Here is a 17,514-nt window from a genome sequence, read left to right as displayed (position 1 = left end):
TGACTACTTTGGCTTAATTTCTAGATTCACTATCACCACTTTGTAGCTTTTTAATTTAAAAGCAATTAGGCACCCTGTCTCAAATCTTTTCTCTATGGAATGGGCTAAAACACATATTTTTGGACATGGGGGTGTGACTTAAATACTTGTTTAGCATGAGGCCCTGAGTAGGCTCCCTAGCACTACTTTAAAAAAAAAATTCTAGTGATTCTTGAGATACAAATCAGTAAGTACTTAGCAAATCGTCCTAAATGTTTACCGAATCATTTAGTACCTTTACAAATAATCTCAAAACACCACTTGGTCTATCCACTGGCATCTCATCTTCATAAAAAACAGCAAAATGCTATTGCTTCTAAGACTGCAAAAAGTTATCTTAGTAGTCCAAAATAGGAATGAATAGTGTTTTTTGTTTTTTTTTTTTAAGATTTATTTTATGTATGTGAGTACACTGTAGCTGTCTTCAGACACACCAGAAGAGGGCATTGGATAGCATTACAGATGGTTGTGAGCCACCATGTGGTTGCTGGGATTTGAACTCAGGACCTCTGGAAGAGCAGTTGGTGCTCTTATCCGCTGAGCCATCTCTCCAGCCCGTGTTCTTAGATTAGAAAGGAAGTATTAAGAAGCCTATGTAGTATTCGTGATCACTTAATTTGTAGCCCAAAATGCAGTAACTATCTCAAAGTAAATCTAGTAACACATTAGGGTGGTGATAAGGTCACTGATCTGAGCGTAAGGACACAATCACTATTCTTAGCTAATTCTCAAAAAGAAAAAGAAATGACGTGGTTTTTAAATCATTTTACTCTGTTCATAAGTCACATTTAAATGGGAAGAACTGCTTCCATTACACACAGACATACCATACAAATAAAAATAGGTGTAGAGCTGAGGAGTCCACAGGAACACAATGGCTGACAGCCTCGGACACCAGCGGCAAGGCTTGCAAGTGGGGAGGAAGGAAAGCTGCTCTCAGCATTTGCCTGAGACCATTAATGTTACAGTATTTCCTAAAGTCTTGGCAGATCAGTCAAACTATTGTGAATAGAATGGTGTGACACTTCACAGAGGAAATACTCTAAGTTACTGGGCAGGTTTTACAAATCTCAGGTTGCTGAATTATGATGCAGAAAAAAGTTTCACAAGGCATTCTGATAAATCTTACAGCCAGAGAAATTCTTATGCCAAAATAAATATCCACACATACCGAACCTACACAGAGTTAAAATGGAGCTGATGTTCAGTCTGAAGGGAGCAGAAGAGCAGCTATTCGAACAGCAAGTCCTCATCCTTCTCTTCAGCCAGCAGGTTGGCAGGCTCCACCACCTCTCCAGCTGCTCTCCGCCGCTCCAAGTCCTTCTCAAATTTTTCCTTGATAATCTTTTTCTTCTCCTGTATTTTCTTTAACCTGTAAGAAGGGGGCTTTCTGAATGCTATTTCAGTGCAAAGAAATGTCTTCAGGTTCTGTAACTAGGCAATAAACACGGAAAACTGGATTCTGACTTTCATTTTCAATTTAAAACTCATCTCAAAATGTCTGAGAAAAACACTAAGATCTGATTGCAGTAGTCCTATACCCCATCCTATATTAAGTAAAACTTGAAATCTATTCGGTAATGGAACAGGTTCTGAGCATTCCACTTTTACATTTTTGAGTCACTGCATCCCTAAACATTAATGATAACTACAATTCTACACCACACTGAGTTGCTGCAAGAGCTAAGACCAGCATTCTTCCCTCAGCACACCTCTCACCTGCTCTCCCCGAATGTAACCCTAGAGCACAATCCCTGTGTTTACTATGGCTTTCCCCACGTTGCTCTAAATCTTCATAAACAGCCAGTGGGCATCATTATTTCTCACCACATACAGTGCTAATTCTCCAGGGCTGTGGTCCACCCACTGGGATTTCCAAGCACTTTTTGTTACCTACACATATTCAAGGTGCAATACTGCTTGCAGGATGGCTGCTCCATTCTAGTTTCTTATCTCAGGTTTTATGTAGAAATAACCAACCCAATCACTCTTTTGTTTTAAAGAATAGTCTTACTACTTTTTCTGAGAGGCATAAATTTTTAAACCATGTTTAATCTATATGCAAAACATGACACTGCTTTCCACAGCCTTTGAAAATATAGTAGTTCTGCTCTCTGCAGGGAATGCATCCCAAGACCTGCAGATCCAAAAGTGTGTATATAATGCTTTTTCATGCGTGGTCAGCCCTTTGTAACTAAACTTTCTATCTGTATACTAAAGCAAATGTAGTTAAAAATTGATAAAGTTTAATTTGAAAATTAATTATAGTAAGGATTAACAATTATTGCCATAAGTCAAAACCTTTCATCTCTTAAAGGAAACACAGCACCACTGTAACATGACAGCCAGTACCTGCTCTGCTAACTAACGGGCATGTACTAAGTGACTGACAGCAGGCAGTGTACAGGATGGGTGTGTTAGATGAAAGGATGCTTCACCTGTCAGCACGGGATCGCAAAGTCTCATGCTACATAGAAGAACATACAATTGAAAACCCAAATATTAGATCTGTAATTTTCTACTTCACATTTTTGGACCACAGCCAGAGTCAACTGAAATGGAAAAACAAATGCAGGCAAAGGGGACTACTGTTACAATTTCTTCTTTTAGTTTTCTTTCCTCTGAGTGTATATTCTAATGTAGCCCAGGACAGCCTTAAGCAGCTTACAGTCTTGCCTTCTGAGTTCTGGGTTATAAGCAAGTGCCATATGTCCAAAGTTTATTTCTGGCTCTTTATTTAACAAAATAAAATACCAACTGTGCTTATTCAAAAGAATACTAAGTACATTAGTCACTGAGCAAACCAAAACTGTACATATGGAAAACAAAAACCTAGTAAGTGCAAATTTCAACAAACCTATAGAATTCTTCCCGCTCTCTCTCATCCAGTTCTGTGATGATATAGGCAAGGGTGCGTTCAATCCGTGGAATGATGACTGGAGTTTAAGAACATAGGTATGTGAGAACTTGACGGCCCTTTAAAAACATCCCCAGTATTTATCTGACTAGTACTTACTATTTTCTAATTGTAGCATTAATGTACACTTAATGCAATAAACTTGGAGAACAAAACAAAAAAAGTGAGATGTAATCGAGCTAAATAAAATTACCTTATAAATATTTTGGTATGTACCCTTCCAGTATCTTTTCTATGTACAGATACCATATTGAGCCAAAACAGATCCAATAATGGACTCTAAGTATACATAGACAGATAGCAGTAAGCCACAGATGTTACCTTAAAATACACGAGACCTATGTTAGTGCTGTGACCGCTGTATGTGTAATTCAGTTCTGCTTTCCATACTATCCTTCTGGAATGGAAGCGCCCCACATTTGAGAACTATTAACCTCATTCATTTTGTTTTGGTGGGAGTTCAGACTGACACTATAAACAGCAGACAAGAAGTATGTTTCAGGGACAAGGATGTAGCTCACTTATAGAATACCTGCCTAGCCTGTGCCAAAAGCACTACCAAGTAATAATGTCCATAAATATTTTTAAATAGAACTTAGAGCACCAGCTGAAAGAAGTTCTTTGCTTCAGTCTTTGCTCCTTTCTTACCCAAGGCTGAATAAATGTTTCTTTAGTGGAAATTGAGTTCTTCAGCCAACAACATTGTTAGCATAACTGTACTGTTTTAAATAATAGAATAAAAGATATAGAATATAGCAAAATGAGACAATAGCCTAAAGGTGAAGATTTAAAGAATAAGGACAGAACCTAAGAAAACACAAGGCTCTTAAGGAACAGAATACTTCTCCAGTAACTGCATGGTGATCAGAGGAGCTTGACAGTGGGTAACCTGGAACTCCCTCAGGATGCACCATATGTTTTCACGCTGCTGGACACTTCTCACTGTGACAGAGGCCAGTCTTCCCTTTCAGCCTGGTGTGCTGCTGCTTCCTAGCTGCCTAACAGGTTGGCAGGAAAGGACAAGGAAACGAACAAAGCACCTCCCAGCACTGACTCACCGTGCTCGATGGCATTTACACGCCTGTTGGTTATCTTAATGGCCTCATCCAGGGTAACAAAGGAAGTCTAAGATAAAAGGACAAATTAATAACAAGCACATCTCCATGATCAGCCATTCCTGTACACTTGGCTCTACTCAGACTATACTTGTATAAAACATTTGGTAACCCAAAAGACAACTAACTTCTTTTCAGCCTGCCTTAGATGCCCCAGGACTCTCAGGGACTAAGCCATCAACCAAGGGGTACACAGGGTTCCAGCCAAAACTGTGGCAGAGGAAGGCCTTGTCTGGCATCAGTGGGAGGAGTGGTCCTTGGTCAGGTGAAAGCTCAATAGATGCCACAACAAAGGTAAATCGAGGGGGGGAGGTGAAAGTGGGTCAGGTGGAGGGGTATATATGTGGAGACGGGTGGGAGGAGGGGTTGGGGGTTTTCTGGGAGGAGGGAATCAGGAAAAGTTTTAGCATTTGAAATGTAAATGAAGACTATATTCAATTAAAAAAAAGAAAGTGAAATTCACTTCAGATTTCTATAGAACTAGAGGTATTCCCATGGAGAAACATTCCCTCATAGCCTAGATATGTATTACCTGGACGCATACACCAACCATGTTATATTTGTGTTAAGTCTGGTACTGACCATTACTGTTCTTATTTAACAGAGTGGAGTTTACCACTAACACATGCATTTTATTAATAAGAAGCAAAGAAGCCACCACTTCAGAAGTCAGATCAATAGGCTTGTTTCACACAGGATCATTTGAGTTGAGTGTCCCACATGACTGTCAGAAGCCGGGCTGGGCACTCTGTGATGCGACCCACCTGCAGAGAAGCCAGTTCCACCAGTAGTTCCACTGCTTTGGCATAATTCCGCTTTAGTTTAGCCAGCTGCTCTCCACCTCTGGCTAAGCCGGTCAGTTCATAGCCTGAAAGAGCCAGTCAGACAACATTTTTAACTAGAGAGCAGATAATCCACTAACTCCTGTTACACGCAAGTGCCAATCACAAAACTGCCCACTCCCAGCTCGCATGAGCAGGTATCTACTTACCCAGCAGGGTGCCAGTGACAGACCAAGGAAATCCCCCTTAAGAATTGCTTGGTGAACCAATGAGTTTACTGGGCTTATATTATAGAGGCATGAGTTACTTAGAGAAGTAGTGACCCCAAAAGCTGCCTCACAGGAAAGTCTCCCCCTAGCATGGTTAACTTCCTCATAGCTAGCTGCACAGTTAGACACTGCTTCAAGTTGGTCCTCCATCCTCTCTTATTCTAGCTCCCCCAGAAACCACCATGTAGAGCTAGAAAAGAAATGCATGAGGGATGGCTACAATCTCGGCTAAGGATCTAATCCCTACTCTCCCCTTCTGAGGGAAGGTCCACAAGCCTAATTTTGAGAGTCTCCTGCAGGTTACCACAACTTCTCTGATTGGGATAGTAATAGCTGGTTTTTTTAAAGATTTTATTTTTACAAGACTATTAAAGTAACTGTAAGGACAGAAGTAAGATGTGTGTGTGTGTGTGTGTGTGTGTGTGTGTGTGTGTGTGTGTGTGTGTGTGAGAGAGAGAGAGAGAGAGAGACAGAGAGACAGAGAGACAGAGACAGAGAGACACACGTGTGCACTGGAGATGTAAGGACAGAAGACGTGTGTGTGTGTGTGTGTGTGTGTGTGTGTGTGTGTCTGTGTGTCTGTGTGTGACTGTGTGACACACGTGCACTGGAGATGTAAGGACAGAAGACATGTGTGTGTGTTTGTGTGTGTGTGTGAGAGAGAGAGAGAGAGACACACACACGTGTGCACTGGAGATGTAAGTACAGAAGACGTGTGTGTGTGTGTGTGACACACGTGCACTGGAGATGTAAGGACAGAAGACGTGTGTGTGTGTGTGTGTGTGTGTGTGTGAGAGAGAGAGAGAGAGAGAGAGAGAGAGAGAGAGAGAGAGGGGGGGAGACACACACGTGTGCACTGGAGATGTAAGGACAGAAGACGTGTGTGTGTTTGTGTGTGTGTGTGTGAGAGAGAGAGAGAGAGAGAGGGAGACACACACGTGTGCACTGGAGATTTAAGGACAGAAGACGTGTGTGTGTGTGTGTGTGTGTGTGTATGTGTGTCTGTGTGTGACTGTGTGACACACGTGCACTGGAGATGTAAGGACAGAAGACGTGTGTGTGTGTGTGTGTGTGTGTGTGTGAGAGAGAGAGAGAGAGAGAGAGAGGGAGACACACACACGTGTGCACTGGAGATGTAAGGACAGAAGACGTGTGTGTGTGTGTGTGTGACAGTGTGACACACATGCACTGGAGATGTAAGGACAGAAGACATGTGTGTGTGTGTGTGTGTGTGTGAGAGAGAGAGAGAGAGAGAGAGACACACACACACACACGTGCACTGGAGATGTAAGGACAGAAGGGGTGTGTGTGTGTGTGTGTGTGTGTGTGTGTGTGTGTGTGTGAGAGAGACATGTGTGCACTGGAGATGGAAGGACAGAAGACGTAGACGTGTGTGTGTGTGTGTGTGTGTGTGTGTGTGTGTGTGTGTGTGACATGTGTGCACTGGAGATGGAAGGACAGAAGACGTAGACGTGTGTGTGTGTGTGTGTGTGTGTGTGTGTGTGTGTGTGTGTGTGAGAGAGAGAGAGAGAGAGAGAGGTATGCACTGAAGATGGAATCCAAAACTGAGCACATGCCAGACAAGCTCTACCACAGAGCTTATCACCAGCCCTAGAGGGGAAACTTCACCACTTTACAAGCTTGGTGGATATGCTAATCGTGGCCAATGCCATTAGCACAGGAAACTTTCTGTACAGGTGACTATTACTTTATTATATGAGCCACATTTATCATTCTGTACACTTCAGTGAACAAGTACATGAACCAATGAGACAGAAGTGGCAGAAGAAAGAATATATGAGAAAAAGTTACTTTGTAACAACTAAGCAAATGATACTTATCCCCACAAATCCTGCTAAATTAGGAAAGGAAAATTCCAAAAAGCTTAGAGTGAGTTAAAACTATCTAGAAAGATCCAGCATTCAGAATGTGTCATAGAACATAAGATCTTACTCTTTTAAAAGACACGAACCAGAAATTATAAATAATCCATGGTAAATGCAGTTTAAGCAAAAAGGCAGTGCAGAAGTCTAAGTAGTGAATTGGTTATAAACAAAGCCTCATATTTTTAAACAGTAAATGACTGCTACTACATGTATTTCTCAGTTAGAATTATACATCTTAGGATATTTGCACTTACTGTCAGTTCCTTCGTGGTAATGTTCAAACACTGGTAAGGTAACACCTGTGAGAAAGATAATGAAGATGTGTATCTGGACTCAGACTGGGCCAGATGTACTTTTCTTTCTTTTCTTCCATTGGGTCTGGTTCCTCTGGAGCAGACTATGTAGCCCAGGCAAGCTGTTTTTCTTTTTAAAGACAAGATTCTACTATGTAGGCCAGGTTAGCCTAGAACTTAAGAGATCAGCCAGCCTCTGCCTCCTTAAAAGGGTACTGCTTTCTATACTAAGTACCATATACAAGAAATGCAAAATCAAATACTAAAAAAAAGAGAGATTAAGTTCAGAACTATAAATGGTTTCAAGTAATATACTTAAGAATGTGTCTTCTCAAGAGTTTGCTTCTTCTCAAAATTCAAATTATCCTGAGTACTAGAACTAGGTTGCTAAAGTCTTAACAGGCCATCAGCTTGTTCCTAATTTAAGGGAAACTGGGGATTTGTCATGCAACTGATTAGCTGTAAATTGTCACCTTTATTCCTCCAAGGATTAGGGTTGGTCACTTACCTGCTACATTGTCTTTCTTTGCTCTGATCTTCACTTGGGCTTTATTTACATTTTGGATGACTGTGGTGCTAGAAAAGAGAGAAAGAGTGAGTCTTTATTTAGTCTTGTTTGCAAAAATGACTCTATAAGGACCCACTGGAGGTTGAAACTAGGAATAAGAAGTCAAGGGTTGGATTACTGGGGGCTGAAGAGGTGGCTCAGCAGTTAAGAGCACTGACTGCTCTTCTGAAGGTCCTAAGTTCAAATCCTAGCAACCACATACATGGTGGCTCACAACCATCCATAAAGAGATCTGACGCCCTCTTCTGATGCGTCTGAAGACAGTTACAGTGTACTTAGATATAACAATAAACAAATCTTTAAGCCGGAGTGGGCAGAGGTCCTGAATTCAAAATTCCCAGCAACCACATGATGGCTCACAACCATCTGTAATGGGATCCAATGCTCTCTTCTGGTGTCACTGAACACAGAGAACATACACACACACACACACACACACACACACACACACACACACACAAAGCTCAGGACCTCTGGAAGAGCAGCCAGTGCTCTTAACCTCTGAGCCATCTCTTCAGGCCCCAGTAATCATCTTTATTCCAGAAAAGAAAATTCAACAAAGCTAGTGGAGGCCCTCAGTGCAGAACTAACAACAGCTAACTCACTAGCCTCAGGATAAGCAAATTTAAAGTATGGGAATGGCTTGTGTTTTCATTGAGTGGACATGTGACTTTAGAGGATGTATTCCTAGCAGAAAATTTTCTCTCCTTCTAGGTTTGCTGTTCAGTTGGTGAAGCTACTATTTACAATCTTTATCCTAACTTTCTTCTGATATCATCCAACTCACCATCTGTTAGAAAAACAAAGAACTATTGTTGGTCCCCTTCTGCTGGAAAAATCAGAGCAACTAATTATATTCCCCTACTACATCTTTCTACTGCACTAGCAGACAGGGAAACCTGCCACTTAACTAGCGTCAGGGCCCACGGGGGTAAGGCCGCCATGGCAGGACAAGCTCCTATAGCAGGAAGGGCCTGTGTCATCACAAAGAACACTAAGAAGTCCAGAAAACCACTTCCACCTCCGTCTAGCCAAGAATTCTCAGCAACACTTTCACTTTAAACTGAGTTAAGTAACACCATTATCTGCCTCACAGTGTTACTAAGAGAATCATGAGGGAATAAACTGGCATAATCTATTTTCAAACCGATATGCATGCTTTGTCAAGCCATAATGACGTGATAAAAGCCATAAAGCTCCCAACTCAATAATGGATTCCATTCTCAACAAAATTGTATCCTAGAAACATGAAAATGTTCACAGTCATTCCCTCAGATTCAAAAACCTAGGACTGAACTCAGACTCAGCACTAGGAGAAATGGTTCATAAATTATAAGGCTTCTTAGATACAAACCTATGAAAACAGGGCAAAATGTTAAATGAAAATGGGCTTCAAAATAGCAAGTATTCTGTGCTTGGCACTTATAACAAACCATTAGGAAGGGAAGAGGCAATTACCTATAAGGAAGGTAGAAGCAGTTAAGGTTATGACAGTAAAGTATTCCTATTACTATATGCTTTGTCTTTATATAATTTTTTTTAAGGATTTATTTATTATATGTAAGTATACTGTAGCTGTCCTCGGACACACCAGAAGAGGTCATCAGATCTCATTATAGATGGTTGTGAGTCACCATGTGGTTGCTGGGATTTGAACTCAGGATCTTCGGAAGAGTAGTCAGTGTTCTTAACCGCTGAGCCATCTCACCAGCCCTTTATATAGTTTTTTATTAATTGAACTTGAAGGCAATGTGGGCCTTTTCAAACACCTTTTTGTCATCTTACCTGAAGTCCCCTGCTGTGAATTTGGCCTCAGCCAATGAGAAGGCAGCTTCTCTCATCACTTCACCCATCAGCATTTTAGTCTGAGAAAGCACACGGCAACAGTCAGTCAAGAGCTTACACAAAAATCATGCCATAATTCCTTTTAATAATCATCAGTATTTTATGCTAATTATAAAGTATCAGCATCAAAAAAACTGATTTGATAATGAGAAAACTCCAGTTTTGAACAGTTTTGGTCATAGTCCTGATGACGGGCTCTATCCAGTCTGAGAGTGAGATCCAGGCTAAGAAAAGTGGGGAGGGGAGACAAAGGGCGAACTTTGTATTTAACAAAATAAAACCTAAGGAGCTTTAATTGTGTTGTTTGTTTAGACTAAAAAGCACAGGACCAAGTTCAATGGAAGAACATTGCCTAACACATATAAATCCTTAGGTTTGAATCTAAGGAATTCAAAACACTACAATTGTCCTTTAATTTACAAATATGAAGAAAATAGTTTTAGTGTTTTATACATTTACCAGAATGTATAATGACCTTTTCAAATGAAAAGAAACTCTCCAAGAGAATCAAATTACCAGTTACCATGAAAAGCTGTAAACGCTCACACATAACTGAAAATAGCACAGACTGAAGACAACACTTCTGCACAGCAGATTGGCAACAAGTAGAAACTTCATTAATACCCATTAGGAAGGATGTATGAAAACAAGCAGAATTTAATTATAAATTAGCATTAAATCTTGGCAGTAACCTATACCCTGGAAGAAGATTGTAAAATTATTTTCTAGAAAAATGTCAGCATATATGCACAAAAGGATTTAAGCATTTCCTCCTCCCAAGGTACTATTAAGACTAAATACTGGACTACAGCCACATCATTAATTCCATTACCCACAATAAAATACCATATTATAAAGACTAAGACAGATTTATGTACTGATATAAAAAGTTGTCTGTATTATGTCACAGAGTAGGGGAGAGGGAGAAGGCAAAAATACTATAGAACTTAATACTACTGTTATTTTAAGATCCATGTGTATGTACAATACTGGGGTCAGAGAGACAGCTCAGTGGGTAAAAGCACCTAATGACTTTCTATATCTTGATCCCCAGAAGCCATATAAAAGCAGGAAGGGCTAGGCACGGTGCTGAACATCTTCGATTCCAGCACTTAGAAAGTAGAAGCAGGCAGATCTGAGTTCAAGGTTGGCCAGGTGTTCATAAAGAGTTCCAGACCAGGGATGGAGAGATGGCCCAGTAGTTTCTCTCCATTTAGTTTGATGTTGGCTACTGTTTTGCTGTATATTGCTTTTACTATGTTTAGGTATGGGCCTTAAATTCCTGTTCTTTCCAAGACCTTAAACATAAAAGGATGCTGAATTTTGTCAAATGCTTTTTCAGCATCTAATGAAGTGACCATGTGGCTTTTTTCTGAGTTTGTTTATGTAGTGGATTACATTGATGGATTTCCATATATTGCATCCCTGGAATGAAGCCTACTTGATCATGGAGAATGATTGCTTTGATGTGTTCTTGGATTCAGTTGGGAAGAATTTTATTGAGTATTTTTGCATCGATATTCAATAAGGGAAACTGGTATAAAGTTGTCTTTCTTTGTTGGATCTTTGTGTGGTTTTGGTATCAGCGAAACTAACGAGTTGGGTAGTGTTCCTTCTGTTTCTATTTTGTGGAATAGTTTGAAGAGTATTGGTGTTAGGTCTTCTTTGAAGGTCTGATAGAATTCTGCACTAAAACCATCTGGCCCTATGCTTTTTTTTTTTTTTTTTTGGTTGAGAGATTGTCAATGACCACTTCTATTTCTTTAGAGGTTATGGGACTGTTTAAATGATCTATCTGATCCTGATTTAACTTTGGTATTTGGTATCTGTCTAGAAAATTGTCCATTTCATCCAGATTTTCCAGTTGTGTTGAGTATAGGCTTTTGTAGTAGGATCTGATTATTTTTTTTTAATTTTCTCAGTTTCTGTTGTTATTTCTCCCTTTTCATTTCTGATTTTGTTCATTTGGATACTGTCTCTGTGCCCTCTGGTTAGTCTGGCTAAGGGTTTATCTATCTTGTTGATGTTCTCAAAGAACCAGCTCCTGGTTTTGTTGGTTCTTTGTATAGTTCTTTTTGTTTCAACCTGGTTGATTTCAGCCCTGAGTCTGATGATTTCCTGCCTTCTACTCCTCTTGGGTGTATTAGCTTCTTTTTGTTCTAAAGCTTTCAGGTGTGCTGTTAAAGCTTCTTTTTGGAGGCACTCAGTGCTATCAGATGCTCTTCTAGTGTGTCTGAGGACAGCTACAGTGTACACATATACATTAAATAAATAATTCTTTAAAAAAATTCTAGACCAGCCAGAACTATATAGTACAAACAGAATCCTGAAAAGAGATGCTCAGAATCAGAGTGGTCCCAGTCCTCCTGTGCAGAGACAGCAGGTGGAGCTACAAGAACCATCCAGCTGGCCAGCAGATACATGGAGACTCCTGAAAGTTGACCTTACTCCACACATGTGCTCTGGCAAGTGCATATGCACAAAAGCTACAATAAACAAATTCATATTTAGAAAGTGTCAAAACTAACTCAGAAAAATGAAAGATGGGACTGCTAGAAGCAAGAAACCTAGCAAGGGAACCTTTAGTTTTGAGAATGATTCTGTATGATTTATATACTATTCGTATAATACACAATTTACTACCACCACCACCACCACCACCACCACCCCAAAAAAAACCTGAACAGAACCTACTATGTGCTGGCACTATTTCAGGCACTGAAAATAGAGTAATGAAAAGACCAAGTCCTTACTCCCTGGAAATTAAATTCTGTAGTAGGAGTGAAACCACTAAATAAGATATCACACAGTAGTGTGTAGCAGCATAAGATAAAATGAAGAGATATGACACAAGTAAAAATAGTAGTCACTTCAGATTGGATGACCAGCAACAGCCTCTCTGAAGAGATCAGAATGACCAGAGAAACCAGCCAAATGAAGTTCTAGGGAGCTAGACACAATCTCTTATACCTGAAATCTCAGCAGTGAGAAACTGAAGCAAAAGATTACCCTGGCCTACAGAGCAAGGCCCTATCTCAATTTAGAAAGGTTAAAAAAAAAAGATTAAAAAGTAAAAGCATTTTAATCACAGAAAATAATGAAAAGTCCCTGGAAGAGGACATCAGAAAGAGCACTCCACATGAGGTGAAAGAGGCAGGCGTGGTAGAGATCTGATTACGTAGCTCTGCAGACATGACAGAGTTTGGGTTTTATAAGGAACTCTCTGAAACTTAAATTTCTGTGTATACATATACCTACATAGTACACAGCAGTTCTATATTATTATGCCTATTATAGAGGTATTATTTTTGAAAGAAGAAAAGTTGATTTAAATAATATCAAGAAAAATTAGGAAGGAGATATTTACCTTTGTGGTAAGGTATATATTTAGTATAAATGAAGTCCTATGTTTAATTCCCAGCACCGGAAGGAAGGAAGGAAGGAAGGAAGGAAGGAAGGAAGGAAGGAAGGAAGGAAGGAAGGAAGGAAGGAAGGAGGGAAGGAAGGGAGGGAAAGAAGAGAGAGGGGGAGGAAGGGAGGGGAGGGGGAAGGGAGGGGTGAGAGGTGGACGGAAGAAAAATATAACTGCCAAAGGCCATACTTATTTTCCTTAGATGTATATTAGGTAGATAGCCTGCTCCAAGCTAAGTTCATTCTACCTCTATTATCTTCTTCAGGATCTGTCGAAATCGAAGAGTTAAGGCATCAGACTTTTTCTTCAGGAGATTTCGACCAGTCTGTGCTCCTTTTAATCGAGCCTTCATGATGGTCTGTGCCCTACAAAACACAAAAGCAAACATTTATTGTCACCACTTAAAAGATGCAACAAATACCACTATGAGAGATCTATGCTATTTTATATGAACTAGGAATTGAATGTGCTTATTCGGGTGCAAAGAACAGATCTACAAAGTGCTCACAGAAACTAGGAATGGCTTTTTTTGGAAAACAAGGCTGAGGAAAAACATGAGCTTACTCTTTTACTACTTCATTTTGTATATTCTACACTTTATCCACAATGATATAGTTCTAGTACTGTTGTGGCAATAAAGTCATATACAAAGATCTTATTATCACTGAAGATCAGGCAGGCAGGAATTTGAACAAGATTTTATTCTAGTGACTTACCCAAGACTCAAAAGAAGGCTTAAACCTAGGAGCACTAGACCCCAGTTCCACACTGCATCCCTAAAAGATATTGCGTTATACCACCTGAACAGATTTCCATCTGAGAGGTAGTTAGCAGTGGGTGACTGCAGTGACCGCTCTCACCGGAGTCTAATCCAGTGAAGCTGGTTCAGTTTCCAGCCCAAGCAATGTGTATACTGAACATTTTGCACTGTTGACACTACATACCAGAATTAAGACTCAAAACATTGGATGAGGGGCTGGGAAGATGATTCAGTGTGTATGGGCATTTGCTCTTTGAGCTTAAAGAGCCAGTACCCAGGAGGAAGCCGGGTGTGTCTGTATGTGCCTGTAACCCCAGCATTAGTGGGCAGACATCCTGAGAGCACCTTCATAGCCAGCCTAGCCTGAACCACAAGCTTGCAGTTCTATAAGAGACTGTCTCAAGGCAAAGAGGGGAAAGCAAATGAAAAAGAAACCAGACATCCTGTCTGACCTCCACAGGCACATGCACCCAGGTACTTGAATGTAATACACACACACACACAAGAAGCGGGGGCAGGAAGAACGTTAAGATAAAATTTAGGTTGATCCCAGCACTGCAGATTCCTCCAAGTTTGGAGCTCATGGTTGAACTGACTGACAAAGTAAAGGTCATTCAAGATGACTACACCTCTGCAAATAGGAAGCTTTCAGTTACTGAGACTTAAGAGCGACTGGAACATATGGAGTGGTAACGAGCTGTAATCCCAGGACTTGGGACCTGAAGGTAAGACTGGAAGCTGAAGGCCAGTCTGGGATATATAATAATGAGTTAGGGGTGACCTGCTCAACACTTACAAAAGATATACCTGACTTCTATTAACTCCAGTTTTTGTGCTTTTTTCCCCTTAAGGCAGGGTCTATGTATCCCAGGCTGGCTTTGAACCCCTGATCCTGCTCTGCTTCAGGCATGTGCCACCACACCCAGATTTAGTAAGTGAAGGCCAGGGCACCATACATGCTGGCCAAGTGCTCTAACATCTGAACCACATCCCTTCTGAGCCTCCTGTTTCCAAACTTGTTTTGTGTTCTATGGTGACACATGAAAGAAAGCAACATTCCACAGGACAATACCACCAAGGGAAGGAAGAAAAAACTAAAATCAGGTCTGTGTGATCTGGACCGCAGCTATTAACCCTGCTCTTTTCTGTTTCAGAGCTGCTCAGCCCTACAAAAACCCCCAGAGAAACAAGAAGTTTGACCTTCAACTAAAACAATGACTTTGTCTCTTGCTGAATCAAAGACATTTGACTATATGACAAAGAACCTGCTGTCAAGCTTTGGGGAAAATATTTACTTCCCACCCCTGACTTCCTTCCAACCATCAAGCCAAGTGCTCTCAAATAACAGTTTTCATGATCACAAACCTATCATTTCTCCTGTCTGAGCCCAAAGAAGCCCATTTTTCACCTTGTAGTCTTAAATTAAAAGTTCCAAAGTAAAAATAAAAACATGTCAGCATTATGAATAGTGATTAAATATGGTCAGACATTATTTCTAACAGTGAGACCATGGGCAGCAAAGCAAAGGTGAGTGGCTCACACAGACACACCTGGGCATTTTAAAGAGAATAAGTAACACTCAGACTAGAAAAGTGAGAGTCAGAAGGGCTGGTTGAGTCCACCTGGGGTTGTGTCAACTGTGCCTGCTCTCCGACAGTTACAGAAGTCAGGATTCTAGCTTCCCTCAGAGACACAGAGACCTGTCCTTCCCGTTGATTACCCTGTAAAGAAGGATTCTCCCAGATCCCCGACACATGTATGAGTTATATAAACTATATATTCAATTAAATACCCTTTTTGATAAATGTTCTTCCAAAGAGAGGTCTAGGAACTATTATCAATCAGGTGTTACCTAAAACAAGTATTTAATTCTTCTGTCAGCTTTGAGTTTTATTTGTTTGAGGCAGGCATGATTATTTTTACTTTTAGGTGTTGAAGATTCAACCCCAGGCCTTTTTTATGCCAGGCAAGAGCTCTGCCTCTGAGATATTACTCATTGGTATTATAGTTGGGGTTGGGGGCTGGGGGGTAGAACTGTGGTCATCCTAGGAGCATAGCCTTGTGTTTCCAGAAGCCATGTTGGAACCTGGTATCTCAGTAAAGTTTGGATGAGGTCATTACACTCTGGGTTTTGAGATCACCCTGGGGTAGTCCTGATCTTTGGGTACAGTAAATATAACCTGCCATTTCAATGTCAGTGGAGAAAAGGTTAAAAGGTTTAAAAAAATAATAATTAAACCCTTTCATTCATTCAGAACTACATACACCCTGGCAAAGACAGAAATTCACTGTAGGGTTTAAATATAACTATTTCAGAGTCCTCAGATCCATGAGAAAAAAAGCATAGGATGAGGAAAACAATACAGTATCACACACACACCTAAACCGGCCCCAAAACAGGACCACAATGAAAAGAACTAAATATCGAAGTAAAATCTGGTTTCCTTCTTCAGAGACAACTGAAGATGAGAGCACAAATAAGAATAACCTTTATTTTCCACAAGTTATTATGTGTATTTGAGAAAACTTAGTTTTCATTTACAAATGCCATTTCTCCTAACAAAGATGTTAGGCCAAAGCAGAAAGGCAGCCTGCAACTGGGCACATCCCAAGGCAAGGGTTCAAGGAACAAATTTTTTCTGTGCATTTTTGTGCAGAAAGGCATTAAAAATATGCCTCCTTCATCCAGGAGACAGCCCAAATAAATATCCGTGTGACGGTGTCATGAGTGACATTGTTAGAGATAAAGAGTGAAGTCATCACAAGGCTGTAGGAATACCCCAGAAATGCAGGGATATCTTCCCACAGCAGGTGACATTTGACGGGAACAAAAACAGAAACCTACAGCTGCGAGAGGGTGACACAATGTCACTGGCTTAGAGGCCTTCTATATGCTTCCCATCACATAACTTCGCGTCTGAGAGCTCCTGTCAGATCACCTTAGCTTCTACTTCTCAACCCGCAGCACTGATGAGCCCTGAGAGGCAGAGATGGCGACGGCTCAGTTATGTAAACTCTGTGTGGAATGAGTGAGTAAAGACATCGACCTCCAAAAACTGCCAGCAGGTGAACCCCCTTTCCTGTGGACTAGAACTACTTTCTGGATGCAGCCTCTTGACTCAGAAGGAGCAGGTGAGGAGGAGCGGAAAGAAGCCTCGCTCGGAGCTCACAGAAGACCCTGCGGAAAGCTCAGGAGCGACACAGAAAACAAGGAACCTCGCTGGTGGCCAAGGGTACGCAGGGATGCGCTCCAGGAAGAAGTGCCTGAACATGGTGTCGCTTGTCCTATTCTTTAACTTACATTCGCGAAGGGAAGATTTCAATCCGGTCTTTGCCCGACATTCTGACAGCGACTCGGCTCGTGCCCCCAGCCAGACAACCGGGACTGCAACAGCTCCAGAACTAGTCACCACAGTGCCTTCCTCCACCGGAGTCAGCTGATTGTGTCACGTGACCCCTTGCGTTGCTAAGAGGTAACCAGGAAATCGGTTCCAACTTCCTGTTCCTGTTGCGTGAGGACAGAGGGGGCGGGGAAGAGAGGGCTGAGCTTTAGAAATGCCCGGATGTAGAAGCGCGCAAGGTCCGGAGTTCCGGGTCTTTTCACCGCCCCTCCCTCCGGCGAGTCGCC

General features: G+C 41.1%; 1 protein-coding gene across 1 annotated transcript; it reads right to left on the bottom strand.

Annotated features, from left to right (window-relative positions):
• Positions 1-789: 789 nt before the first annotated feature.
• Atp6v1d (ATPase H+ transporting V1 subunit D) lies at positions 790-17,346 on the bottom strand. Its single transcript, XM_052185591.1, has 9 exons — positions 17,188-17,346; positions 13,374-13,491; positions 9,655-9,734; positions 7,810-7,877; positions 7,263-7,307; positions 4,836-4,939; positions 4,015-4,081; positions 2,897-2,975; positions 790-1,411 (listed from the first exon to the last, which is right to left on the bottom strand). Exons 1-9 carry the CDS (start codon positions 17,226-17,228, stop codon positions 1,270-1,272), a joined length of 744 nt encoding a protein of 247 aa, XP_052041551.1. The 5' UTR covers positions 17,229-17,346; the 3' UTR covers positions 790-1,269.
• Between the last annotated feature and the right edge of the window lie 168 nt (positions 17,347-17,514).

The sequence above is a fragment of the Apodemus sylvaticus genome, chromosome 6 (assembly GCF_947179515.1).
Source record: "Apodemus sylvaticus chromosome 6, mApoSyl1.1, whole genome shotgun sequence".
Taxonomy (NCBI): domain Eukaryota; kingdom Metazoa; phylum Chordata; class Mammalia; order Rodentia; family Muridae; genus Apodemus; species Apodemus sylvaticus.
The sequence above is the reverse complement of the archived record's forward strand: the minus strand, read 5'-3'. Positions and strand labels throughout refer to the sequence as shown.